We start from the raw sequence: 14333 nt of genomic DNA, 5'->3' as shown, positions 1-14333 counted from the left end.
CCTCACAGCTCCTTTTCTCTTCCTCATTCTGTCCTCTCCTTTCCTATCTCTTTCCCCTTCCCCAAATCCCGCCCCGTCTTCACCCTCCACCCCGATAACGCCTCAGCTGTCTGCACAAAGGCCGTGTTTACCCTTGCATTCCCGCTCCGATAAACAGCGATAGCACCCGATCGATACCAGCCATAAACGCCTCGTGACCACGTGATGCCCTCACACACCGCCATTATTAATGTAACAGTTGAGAGGCTGGGTGGATGTGCACCGTCAAATAAATCCACACACACACAGGATGCACATCCAGTTTCACGTCACGTCCACCTTTCAACCATATCCACACGCAAACACTCAGCCAAGACATACTGTACACACACACACACACACACGCCGCGTCCCCCTCCCCCACTCACACCCCCGCCTAAACAGTGCCATTATTTTCAGCTATAAATCACATTGAATGGCACATTGATTTTATCCTGCAGGGGCTGAAGCGAGGGAGGGGAGCTGGAGACACAGTTATTGCGTTTAATATTATCAATATTATCTCCCATATCATCTCAGACAGGGAGGCAGGTATCAGGAGGAGTCGACAGACACTTTTCTGCCAACCCCCCCCCCCTCTCTCTTCCCCTCACCCCCCCTACCTCCCCTCCCACCTCTCTCCCCCCCAACAGCGAGACAGTCTCCATCAATCTGATAAGCTGAACTTCCTCTGTCACACCTGCAGGGCAAAGTCACCCAACAATCCCTCGCCTCCTAACTTCTACAGTCTTCTGTCTCGCTTCTGCCTGATAGTTACAACAGCCATAATTATAATGGTGTCGCCTGTTTATTGACACATCCTCCCCTCGTGTTTAAGGTCCAACTAATGCACTCAGACAGTCTCCGTGTTGGTGGAAGGAATGAAAGTGTCCTGAGAAAGCAGCAGCTGCAGCCGTCCGTCACTGAACACACTGGATCCACAGAGCTGCTGCACGCCAGCACTCCTCCGAAGACGATCAATAATGCACGTACAGAGACAAAAATAGGAAGTTCCCACATAAAGAGCAACTTATTTACACATGCTTCAAGCTGAAGCTAATCTCCTACAGACAGCATTACAGTTTTTTCTGATTGCTTAAGCACATTTTTTGTAACTATTGGCTAATTTTGCAAAACTCTTCACACAAATAAGAAAACCTGTCACCCAATAATCAAAACATTGTAGTTCTCTTGCAAAAGCAAACACAGCTAGATTAACTCTTCACACCTTCGTAAAAATGGTGTTTCCGTATCAAACAGTACACACAAGCCATCATCTACTAAGCACACAATGCGCCAACTGCACACTGATGGTATGAATACAAAACACATCTGGCTTTTGCTTTCTCTGTGCACAAGGTAGGCTATGTCAGTTTGAGCTCATACTTCTGTCATAGATCCATAAGCATAGAGGGATCCAAACTTCAAGTACTGGTGTTTATTCAAACACATCAAAACAAACACAAGTGTTTATTTCCAAGTATAGGATTATTTGCAATCGCCATAATGACTATATGGGTTACTTGGTCTGCAGTGAACATGCTTCCTCTGCCCCCAGCATCTGGTCATCCAGCAATTCTGTAAAGTAACAATTTCAGTATTTTTACATCTATGGTATTGGTGTGTTTCTCATTGGCATATGGCAGTGCTACAAATCTTAGTGCGAAGTGACTGTACTAACCGATTCTCATTTCAAGATGTCCTTATGGTACTTGCTACAGTGTAGCGGCTCGAGTTAGGCTGGACCCGTTGGCCAGCTACCCTCAGGGTCATTCCACGGTTGATTACATGGTCCACTATTGTAGCTCTGATGTCATCAGCAATTCTATTTCTTACTCTTCCTACCCTTCCTCTCCCCCCTCCTCATCTTCCTCTCCCCCCTCCTCGTCTTCCTCTTGCCCCTCCTTGTCCTTGTCATCCTCTTCATCCTACTTCTTCACTTCCACGTCCTCTTCCTCGGCTTCCTCTACTTCTCACTCTTTCTGCTCCCTCCATTGTACTCCGCACACACAGCTTACCTGTATTATAGTGCTTAGGCTGATTGCAAAGTGAACTAATTATCTAAAAAAGTTTTCACATGTGAAAGTGTGCCAGACAGTTGGCAAATTAGTGTTAATGATAGCCATACATGTGTATACTTTTGCTAGGAGTGTGTTGGAAATTTGATAATTGAGTGTTGTGCAGTTTTTGTGCTTTTAGTTTTGCAAACTCAGTGAGTGGTTTTGCTATAAGTCTGAATAGTTTTAGAGATTGTGCTACAGGAATCACAGTTAGGGTTTAAGCATTCAGAAAAAACTGTAAGGTTGCAGCAGGGGATACCTAAAAAACGGTCCACACCAGGGGGCAGTGTCAAAGACATGCACCGCAGATGGTAACGTGGGCTACTCTTGAAAGTGTGTTGTTGTTCCTCGAGCTTAGATTTAATTTTCTCAATCCTTCTAAACAGTGTTAATATCTTTGATCAAAACTATTTGTCATCATTTTTGTCAGCGACTTTTTCCCCCCTCAACAAAAACAAGACAATAACTAAATAAAAACCAATGTGAATGAAAATATGATGAAAGATGAAAATATTCTGGAGAGACAAGTTGTGTAGAAAGGTGGGAGGAGTTTGGACGTGATCCAATCAGAAGTAATCTAGACTAAATTTGTCCCTCAGAACATTTTAAATCAATTCAAATGTTTATGATACATTAAAAATAAATAGATAAAAGTCCTGGAGTGGAAGCACAATGCATGAAGCAGTGTGTTAAAAGCTAAGTGCTATCAGCGGTCCTCTCATGTCTTTTCAACTAAACGTAAACACTGTAGTCATCCACGTCCATCCATCCACAGGGAGGTGAAGCTGGGAAGCAGCACATCCTCATGATGTAAAGATTTGTGTGTCAAAACAGAAACACTGCTAAAAACTCAGTAATCCAGAAAAACTCCCAAAGCTGCTTCAAACGGAAGCGGAAATACAAGCGTAACGAAAAAAACAATAAACAAAACAGGTGAGACGATCAGGAAAGAAGGAGAAAAAAAGACAACAGCAGGAAGTGCAGAACTTCCCTTCAAAATAAAACAAGAAAGGAAAGGAGGAAGTATGTGAAAACACAAAAAGTGACAATTACATGCTTGTTTCCTTTCTGTCTGTTTGACATGCATCAATCAACTTTATCTTTATGTTAAAATATTTTTAATCCTTTGAAAGTTAGTTTTTGTCAACGCCCCGAGCCGTTCCTTGAAATGAAACCAGCGGAGAGCGCCGCCTCAGTTACGTCCGTTTATGCATCACACACACTTTTCTCTATCACCGCTAATCAGATTCTGATGAAAAGAAGAGAAGAAAAAAACAGTTTACAAAAATCCTTCTGATTGGCTCAAATGAGGGCATGACAATTAGAGGTCAAAAGGAGGTAACATTACTTCCTTATCAGCCCAGAAGTGGATGTTATCGGGCTTCCTGTGATGTATAAAAATGATTGCCTTGTTATGAAAAAAGGAACTTTGCTCGTTTCTGTGGGTCGCTGCAACTGTAGAGCAATTCTGAGAAGAGAGAGGAGGGAAAGGGAAAAAAAATATCACCACAACAGAGAGAAATGTACCAAACAGATGCTCAAGTGTGTGTCTGTGTGCAGCACTTCTTTGTATCAGCATTAATATTACTGGCTCTGGCTGTCAGGTTGAAAAGACGGGGTGTTATGGAGAGAACAGAGTGCTCGGTCCTGTTACTGCTAGAATGTGTTTTTCTTGCTAAAGTTATCAGGGCGGTTATCGCCAGTGTGTGTGTGTCTGTGTGTGTGTGTCTCTCTCGCTCTCTCTTCCAGATGGTGGATAAGAGGCCCTGCCTTTATTAGCCAGCGCTGGCCAGATAACGACCTGGTATTGATCCCAGGTTGAAAGAGCAGGTTCGTCAAACATGGCTGATTTACAGAGAACTGATAATGGCAGCGCTGGGCAACTGAGGAACCCCAGAGAAGAGAGAGAGGAGTAAATCAACAGTGTGATGGAGAGGGAAGGTGTGTGTGTGTGTGCAAGCAGGGGTTAAAAAACACACAAAAAAACTGAGAAACAAGTACACAAAGCAAGGTTGCCATGGACAGACAAACTTCCTCACATGTGCAGTATGCCTAACTTCCCTCATCTTCGTCTTATACAATCTATTACACACATAACCCACCCCTCAACTCAAACACACACACACACAGTCTTGGAGCTAATCTCTAATCTCGTCTCGATTAGCACCTGACAGAATTTCCATGGGTTTATCAAACCGAGCCAACCAGCAGACGCTTATCACTCGCAGCCCCCAAAATTTCACAAGAGCAGGAATTTTTGAGATTAAAAAAACACAGCTGGTGAAATCTCGAATAAGTCAAAAGAATATGACTGAAAAACTCTGCTATCACACGGCGGGGGTGGGGGGTAGGCTCGGGATAAGAGGTGCACGACAGGGGCGGACTCACTGAAGCCAACAGAATTCTTCTTCTTCTTTTTTTTTATCTGTTATCCATATTAGAGATAAAAGAGTGACACGTGTGTGGAAAGCTGCAACCTCCAAATGGTGCCGCAGAGTTTTTGCATTGTCTCTGGGTGACGTCTGCAGACAGATAACAGGTAGACGTCAGTCGATTAAAGAACGGCTTGATGAAGAGATTAATCTGCTAATAACCACTAATAACTGCCAGTAAACTGCATATCTGGATTATTTTACTTCAAGAGGTGCTCACTGTTGACGGATGTTGTAAGTGTGCCACTGATATTGCGGAAAATGTGATATAAATATTTTAAAAATGAGTGAGAACACAGATTTTTTTACAGCCTTTGCTAAGGCCGATGACGTGTTTTGTGTGCAGAGCTGATCTGCTGGCAGAAAGTTCTACAGCAGATTATCTTTGTACCATCTGTGGAAAAACCCTGTGTGTGTACGACAGACAAATCTCTTGAATAATACACTTCTACGTTTTGCAGTCATGTCCAGGGCAGGATTTTTTGTAACAGTACTACCTATTGGAGTCTTTGCCAGGCCGATGCTGACCCCAGGGCCTCATGTTTGACACCCCTGTGTTAATGCATGAAGGTCTTTGGCTAACTAAGGGAACATTTTTAAAGCTAGACACATATTTATGGTACAGACATGTGGTTAGAATCAAAATATAGAAAGTAGATCTTAAGTTTTTAATATCTCTTTAATACAATGTATCAAATGAAAATTGGGATTCAGCAGCTTTTTTTAATGTTATACTGAAAAAAGATATAATTACTCCATCATGTGAACAACCTGCAGAAACAACAGATGCGTGTGAGTCAGTGCTGAGAACGAATGTCTTCAAACGCCATCTTTATGCACGTAAAACAAGTCCACGTGAACCACAGCCTGCAGCTCTGCATGGCTCTCCAAATATAATTCATGTACATTTGTAGGTTACCTGTCACGAAACAGACTTTTGTAACACATTAGCTGTCCTAATGGCTTAACTGCATTTGCAGCGATGCTAGTTTGTCACTTGTCCCGAGCTCTTTGTTTCACTGGGCATGAACATCTGCTGGTTTTAAAGAGAGATCACTTAAAAATCAAACGTTTCAGACTAATTGCTGCTGCTCGTTTTTCTTTTTCACATTTTAAATGAAGGAAACTGGAAATTAGACCTTGCAAAAAAGGGAAAACCAACTGAAAAGTGCATGGTTACCACACTAAATACAAGTGTATGCAGCCCGTCTTCATGACTGTATATTATACATACAGAGAACACAGTCGTTCTCTCAGGAAGTCTGAGACTGACCTTCTTTTTTATTACAAACCAATGTCGGTACTACTATCCTCTGTTAGAGCTCAATGTTTCGCTCTTCTTCTCACCTTCGTTGTACAATGGTGTGTACGGAGGCGGACTGGAGCTGTCGCCTTCTGCAGAATCGTCCGGGTCGGAGGCTCCGCCCTCCTCTCCTGATAGGCTCAGGTTGTCCGGTGTGTTTTCCTCGCCGCCATCGAGATCCCCAAGAGAACCTGTGGGGAAGAGGAGAGGGCTAATCAACAACTGAATGTGTCCATAGAGTGTAAGGGTAGCAGTCTAATGTGAGTCTAATCTACAACATCTGCTTAAATATGCTGGTTGGACTCAAATAAGATGAATAAAAGTAATAGAAACTAATTAACTGGCGCTGAGCTCTGCAGCCAATTAAAAGACTGAAACAGTGCCACATTAAAGTGGGAGGAGCTAAAGCAACGAGTATCAGACAGACGAGTTACTCAGTACAAAATATGGTCTAAAAGTAAAAAATATGGTACTGGACATGAGCAGAATAGACAAAAATTATTTCCAGGAACGCTTTTCTTACTCTGCAGAACAAAATGGGTCGATTTTTCAGTGGAACTCCTTCAGACTGGATCTGTGACCCCCTACCTCGCTGGCCAAAGCGTGACAGAAGCCCTGAAGTGTGACTGTAAAATACACCACTCAGGAGAGTGTCTGCAGTCACACAATAACACCACCCCGAGGCTTTCATCGCCTTCCCGAGGGCCTCGAGAGTGGCAGGAGAAGTGGAAATTAAAATGAGGTTTAACAGGCTCCGTACGGTTGTATGGATGTATGTAGACAGGAAGGAAGAAAATACCCTAAACACAGAGATATGCCCCCCCAGCCCCACTTACTGGACTCATTGAAAAACGGTTTCAAGAATTGGACACGCTGAACGGTCTAATCCAGAAGATTAATAGCCAAGAAGCCAAGGGGGACCTTAAAGCCAAATTACAGTATACCTAAAATTGCAGCTAAAAGAGTGATTAGTGCAGGGCTGATCTGTATCAATTACAGTTTCATAATCCCTGCTGACCACAGTAATTATACAGTACTTTTGATCTATTTTAGCCCGTTTGAAGATTACATCCAAAAATGAAGTGAGTTAATATGGATTTAATGTGACTTTTTTTTAAAATTGCTTCATTAATAATATTCTGACTATAAGATGAACGATTGAACGGCACGTTAAGAGCTCCAAACCCCGAAATATGCTCACATTCAACCGTGAGTGTCAGAAATGCTTGTCTGCATCCGATGACACGCTTCATTCTCAGTCCCCGAGAGGTAGCCACGACAGAATTATTAACTGGGGGTGAGCGTTTCTTTTAAGAGGATTACGAGCGGCAGAGTGAGGCAGAAATGGTTAAGATGCCGCCGAACGCCAGGGGAGAAAACAGCTCGCGTGCATAACGACGATGTCCTGGAAAGTCAAGGAGGGTGGGCACATTGGTTCTGAATAACTAAATCAGCCTGACATTAATACCAAGAGAAAAAAATCCAGGATTTTTTTCCCCCCGCTTTCATTTCTCCCTCAATCCAGACAGGTTGTAAATTAATTTTCATTAGGTTGTGTCGAACGAGCAAGAGGGATTGTTTCGGAGCTAAAGCCGTGACTGGGGGCGTATATATTTACAATACTGTAACAAAAGGAGTCTATAATCTATACAAAGCACACAACAATACCCGTGAATAAAGAAGCTTGTAGAAAAAGGGAGAGGCAATTTTTCTAATTCTGTTAATTTCACTCACCAAAGCAATTAAAAGCAGGCAGAGATAATGCTGGGAAACAATCGCCGGCTGACAAAGTGTTTCTGTCTTTGTAAATGAAACATCTTTAGGCTAATTTCAACTTCCACGCCTGCATGGTTCACTCTAATTTCAGATAAAATTAACACAGCTAGATTTGGACCTTCATAAAAAATGTTTTTAAAAAAAAGAGGAGAAAGACAAGGGGAAAAAAAGCGATCGATCCTGTACACAATATTTTTAGAATTAGGTCCGTGTCGCTGGAGCTTTGCTAGATCTAATTTTCAGTATCTATAAGGACATTTTCATACAATTAATTTTCCTTTAATCATAATTGTACAAAGGGACTCCTCTGTATAAAATTCCAATTATATTTCCTGTTTAAAATGTAAGTTTGAATTATGATTTCTTTCCTCATTACGGCTCTGGTTTAATGAATCAATCGCTGCATCACTGCTTTCAGACATCAAATGGTGCGGAAAAAGTTTCAGCTCCACTTTCTCCCCGCTTTTATCCAAGGAGAAATATTCGCCCTGTCCCCTTCTCTTCCTGTCTCGGATAGTTGGCAGAAAGGATAGCGGGGCGTCTTGTGATAAGTGCACCACATTCTACTTCATTTGCCAGTTTTAAAGTTAAAGCCTTTAATTGTTACGGCGTGATATCCAAGAAAATTGGACTGAACTCATTCACGAGATGAAGAAATAATAAAAAGACATAACCCAAATGTGTATCTCTGTAGGAGAGACATCAATTAAGCTGAGACTTATCCAGCAGCGCCACATCATTTTTCTGGGCTGTGAGCTAAAGAAGGACCAAAAAAAAAGAAAAAAAAAACCCCTGAAGCTTGCATTTGTTCACATTTTTAAACTTGAGGCTCTCCGGCCAGTAAAACTCGAAACTTTCCCCGAAATGTTGAAAGTTCTTTTTGATGAATTCCTCAGTGTGTGTCTGACTGGAAGTTGTTCCTCGTACACCAGCCTCCCCTGACAAACCCCAACAGCTCTGGATTAAATGATCAGTGTTATGAGTTTTGGTTCAACACTTGGCAAAGACTGATGAATACCCTTGTTTCTAAAACTTGTAGCAGTTGTGTACGGAGCAGGCAGAAATGAATGAAACCACGAGTGCAACCGAGGTCAGAGGCGTTCATAAGAAACCACTGAAGAGCCAGCCAGCTCAACCTAATCTCCCTCTATGCCTCGCTACATTACACCTGCAAAACCTTTGTAAACCCTACACCGTGATCTATGGCGTAAACTGACATGCACGTCACTAGAAATGTGGGATGGTTGCAGCATAAAAGTACTGTGATTGGCCCGTTCAGTTCCACCAAGTTGTCTGGTGCGTTTTCACTGCACTTTTTGAAATGAATGAATCATAGCATCAACACAAGGAGTCCCAACTTTCAGCAAATTTCTGAACAGAGACTGCTGAAACTGAGTGACTGCAGCTGGCATGATATCAGATTGTTAATGATTGTCATGGTCAAACACATACCAGGTAACAATATTATCACAGAAATACTGGAAATAATAATAAAACTTTACTATTAATACATTATCAGTATTTGAATTCCAAAGGATATCATCAAACTTTGTATCGACAAATCTATCAATAATCAGCAGTCAAACTATGATTTGTGCAGGTAAGAGACAAAAAACTGGGACTTATTTACAGCGTACTGTATGAACAGAACCATAGAAGTTAGCTAATTATTTCTAGGAATATGTATCTTTTCCACAAAAAAGAAACTATCAGCAGACTATGACAAACCTCTCGATGCCTTGGTGTCTGAGTCTTAACAAAAAGTAAAAAAGAAAAGTCAGAGATTAGATTAGGGACTATCTGATCACATGATAACTGAGCAAGCTGATAAATAGTTTTGCTAGATGCTATGGTCACATTTCACTCAGCACTCACAGGTATTTATGCAATAAATGATTAACAGCACTCTATAAAGAGAAATCGTTCAGGTTGCTTTCAACCACAAACTTCTGCTTTTCTACTGTGAGAAATTTTTTGTTTGGACATATTTCAAAAGATGAACCAAGCTTCATATTGGGACGGCACTGCAAAGGTCCCGAATTACAGTAACAACCCCAATTTGACAGAGGAGCGATCCAATCGCCCATCGAGATGGGACCGGCACTGACGCGGCGCTACAGGACTACTTAAGCTCCCTCACGGAGACCGCAGCTGTCTGTCTCGGAGGCGCGAGGAGAGGCAGAACAAAGTGCTGCAGCTGATGAAGGCGCCAAAGATACTGCTTTATTAACTCTCCGTCCACATCAAACCTGCAGCGAGCAGCTCGCTGATTAAACACAGAGACAACACACATCAAACCTGCATGCTCAACAAGCTGATTAAACAGACGAAAGCCTCGCCGCTCTCACGCTAATAACCCGCCGCACAAAAAATACATTAGAGCTGAAAGCAAGAGAAGGAGAGGGAGAGAGGCGCGCTTGTATCACAAAATCACAGACTTGTGAAGAGAAACATTAAAAGAGGATATTTAGAGAAAGAAAAGGAGGAGAGAATGGGAAGGAGGATGTGTGAGCTCCCTCTTCAGAGAGAGAGGGAGAACCTGAGGTACCTGACACAGAGTCGCGCACTGGAGAGGAGCCACTTATTGATCAGAGCAAAGAGAATTACCCACCACAGAGGAAATACTTTTAATCAACTTTGCACTTTAAACACTCTCCTCGACGCTGCGTGGGCTCTTATCGCTCCTCCAAGGCCACCGTCCCCGCCATCAGTGCTCGCGCCGCGGGAGGAAGTGTCCGCGCAGGCCGCCGTTTCGATCCGTCGTGTTCAGCTTCAATAAAAATCAGCTCGTACTCCTCAGCTTTTAGCATCAGAGCTGAGCAGCACTGTCTGTTGATGTGCCCGCTTACGACAAACTCAAGCAAAGCAATAGAAACTGAAACTCTGGTGACTTATTGATCATCTCCACACTTAAAGGCATGTGGGAGGGGGGGTATAAAAGACCACAGCGGTGCATGGGCTGACAGTCCTGCAGGTCTGCAGAGCCCCCGTGTCCTAAATGCTCTGAAACGAGTTGGTATTTCTGTTTTCAGTGAGACCTGCATGATGAGTCAGAACAGTCAGTTTCAAAATGTGACTGATAGAAACCTTCTCACAAATCAAACAGTTAATCAATGCTCAGTATGTTTCATCATAGTGCTGCTTTATATCTTTATCATAACCATTTGACTCGGCAGGTTGAGCACGCTCACAGTTATGGTTTATGAATCTGAGTTGTGTATTGACCGTCTGAGACTTCAGCACACACTGACTTTCACTCCTTTGCTGAGATTTTAATTTCCAAATCTTCTTTCATTGCATTTAGCTTAAAACATGAACAGGATGGAAGAGAAACTCTGACGCGATGCCGTGTCCTCAACAGTCCATTATCAGTAACACTGCAACAGCAGTTTGTGGAAGTTTAAGTTCATTCTTTACATTTTCTGCAAATATCACCAAAGTATCAACTCATGTAAGGCTCAAGTTTATTGTAGAACCATGGATGAAATTATAAAGAAAAGAAAAGAAAGGTAGGAAACGCCCATCGCGGCCATCAGTCAGGCACACGGTGTACTGGAAGGCTGATGATGACGCTGCAGTGGCGGTGAGGTGAACCCGGCACGATAGCGAACATCAAAGGCCTAAACACTCATGAAGAAACATGCTACAGTGTGAAAAAGGGTTTTTTCTGAGAGCCTGTTTCCTCAGCCTCTCTGTGAAACTCAAATTCTCTCCATCTCTTCTCTCATCACTCATCTCAACCTGCAGTCTCTCCTTTATATTCTCACTTCCTCTTCTCTTTCTGTCATTATCTCTCATCCCCGCCACCCCCACCGTCGCCGCCGCCACCTCTCTTTCTTCTTCTCCGTCCCCTTTCGATATCACTTGCGCTCTCTCCATTCCTTGCACTCCATCACCTTCCCTCTGTCTCTCTCTCCCTCCCCTCCACCCCCTTTCCTTTTTTTTTTCTTCCTTCCCGGTGAAAAAGCGGAGTGACTGGGAGCGTCACTCTGTGCGGATAGCTGGGAGCCGTTGGCGGTTATCGGCTCCTGCAGACTCTCTCTGCCGGTCTGATCTGTCTCCTCTTCATTAAGCAAATACGCCGACGTGGAAATGAAAACATAATAGCTATTTGATTTCCAGCGAGATATTTTGCATATTGGTTCGGAGCTGATAGCGGAATTTCATCAAGTCGTTTTTTTTCCCTCTCTCCTTCTCTCTTCCCTCACTCTCCCGCCACCGCAACCACCCCCCTCCACCACCTCCTCCATCCTCATGCTTTAAAAACTGAATTACTGAGCTGGGCCGGCTTTCAGCAAAGATTTCTTTACATTGGTGGGAAGAGGAGGGGGACAGGAGGGAGAGAGAGAAATCTAGTTCCCGAGGAAGACTACTTAAACGATTAAATATCCCCCATTCCCATCTTTTTTTTCTCTCCCTCTCCCTTTTTTGATAACAAGGAAGAAAATTTAAAGAATTCACAGTGCTTTAGGTTGACTATACTAATCAGAGATAGGAGGGAGAAAATTAACTCCTTAATGAGCAAAGCCGTCTCCCCGATAAAGGTCCTGGGGAGATGGCGGGGTGGGACACTGTCTGAACCATGGTGCAGAGACAGAGAAGACAGAAAGCAGTGGACAGACTGATGGAGTGTAATGGAAACGGACTGAGAGGCTCGACACCAAGCCGGGGCCAACAATTAGTTTTCCTCCTCCTCTGAGGAGGAGATACTTGCTTTGGCCACGATGTGGGCAGGTGGAGAGATAGCACACAACACCGCCCCCACAGTGGCACAGACAGCCACAGCGACTCGCGGCCTTGATGGATGGCCCGGCGGCGGGGTATTCTTCATGCCCCCCAGAGAGAAAAACTAGCCCTGGAGGAGGAGATCAGTAGCCCCTTCACAGCAGGCCTATCTGATAGTCCGGAGCCTCTCAGGAGGACTATTCAGTGGGCCGAGCTCGCTGAAATAAATCTCCCTGCTGCTGCGTTACATGTTGGAACACCGTGTTGCTTCAGACCTGATAGCAGCCCCGCCGTGTTACTGCTACTGTACACGCTCACACATACAGTGGAGTAGACACACACCTTTATCACAGGGCTCTGAGGCAAGGAGAGCAGCCTCGCTAAGGATCTGTTAACCGAACGGGTCAGATGCTGCTCTCATCAGCGTCCCTATACTCCCTGCCATGCCTGCACTGTCTGTGTCCATCAGCTCAAACCCGGAGACAACACAATTCTGGAAAGTTTCATTTTTCACACTCATCGGGAACTACAGAGAGCGGAACAGAGCCAGAGCTGATCTGGGAGAGCCGTCCCCTTTTCCTATTAATCCCATTGTTGAGAAACTGGCTTCAGTTCAGCAGGGGGCGCAGCAGAACTGAGTCAGTCCTCTATGAACAGAAGCTAAAAGAATGATTTACAGCTAAATTATTATTTACACCTGCTTGGAGACAAAAAAGCTAAGCTGATGTGGCCCATTAGGGTTCTGTTAATGCTTGCCGATTGGTTCTCAGAGGATTCAGGGCAGAACGCGGTCCCTTCATGGTATCCAAAAAGCAGCAGACGTTAAAAGTGTAGTTAGACCACAACAGAAACTTCCACGTGTGTCGAACAAGCAGCTGGTTGTGGTGGCTGAGGGTGGCTGCCACTAGATATTCTCTCCTGGTGATGGAGTCATGCCTGAAATCAAAAATGGTGGGATTTCTGTCTGAGGAGGTGCAAATAATTATTTTAGCCCAGCTAGTGAGGAAGCATCCTGTGAACACCTCTCCTGTGTCCCCGACTGAAGTGCAGAGCAAAGGGCAGCAGCAGTTTGTGCACTTTCACTAATTAAAAGTGTGAGAACTTTGTAACACTTGTTCGAGGCTAGACCGGACTTCTATTTATACAAGAGAGCCAAAATGTCCATTTCAGTGGTCAACAGGTCAAAAACTTCATGTTTAAACCAGAGAAATGAAATAAAATCAGCGACTTGTCCCAAAAATTACCCTCCAACAAGTTTTTCTCTATGTTGCACTCCTGCTATAACTACTTTTATGCAACACTAACATGCTTGCATCAGGGATTTCTCCCTGCACATTTCTGCTCTTTAATTATATCTTCTTTTTGACCGTCTGCAGCAGGTCACAGTAACAATTATGGCCAATTAATTCACACTTTGCTTTCTTTGCTGTGTGTGAATTGTGAGTACAACTGCACCCCTATAGGAGAGAATAAATGTTTGATCCTGGGTCAGTTTAAGAAAAACAAAACAGCGTCAGTTAATCCCAGCAGGTCGCTGCACCATCGAGGAACGAAGCAGCACACAGCGTTTCAACAGCAGCGAGTTAAAACTGAACTACATGACTGAGATTGTGCGATAACATTTTGGAGATGTTGCATTTCAGCAGATTTCATCACCTTTGACAGAAAGATCCTATCAGGCTGGTGTGACTAATACAAAGTCACCTCTCGCCTTCTCTGAACAGCGCGCCTGCCTCGTTGTTGCTTTTGCTCAGCTTGCTGCCATTTTGGCTGCATTTTGTACACACTTTAACGTGGGGAGGTATGTTCCCCAAAACGCCGTATTTTGGAGTGAAGACTGCACGCCGCGCAGCAGGCAGATCTGTCTCAGTGAGCTAAAAGTTTTATAAGCTTGTTTTTTGCAGCCGTACGCCAGAGACGCTTCGTACACCACACGTGCTGTTGAGACACCGCATGATGTGTTGGATCAAGTCCTCCCTTTGGCATTTTGTTTCACAACCGTTTCTTCTCTGGCAGCAC

General features: G+C 43.8%; 1 protein-coding gene across 1 annotated transcript in view; it reads right to left on the bottom strand.

Annotated features, from left to right (window-relative positions):
• zfpm1 (zinc finger protein, FOG family member 1) overlaps positions 1-14333 on the bottom strand; it is a 107942-nt gene that overhangs the window by 56777 nt on the left and 36832 nt on the right. Inside the window, exon 2 of the mRNA XM_080861622.1 lies at positions 5858-6004. Within this exon, the coding sequence (XP_080717748.1) occupies positions 5858-6004 (147 nt within the window). The remainder of the gene's footprint in view (positions 1-5857; positions 6005-14333) is intronic.

This window comes from Rhamphochromis sp. 'chilingali', assembly GCF_963969265.1.
Source record: "Rhamphochromis sp. 'chilingali' genome assembly, chromosome: 2".
NCBI lineage: Eukaryota > Metazoa > Chordata > Actinopteri > Cichliformes > Cichlidae > Rhamphochromis > Rhamphochromis sp. 'chilingali'.
This window is presented reverse-complemented; position numbering and strand designations above follow the sequence as displayed.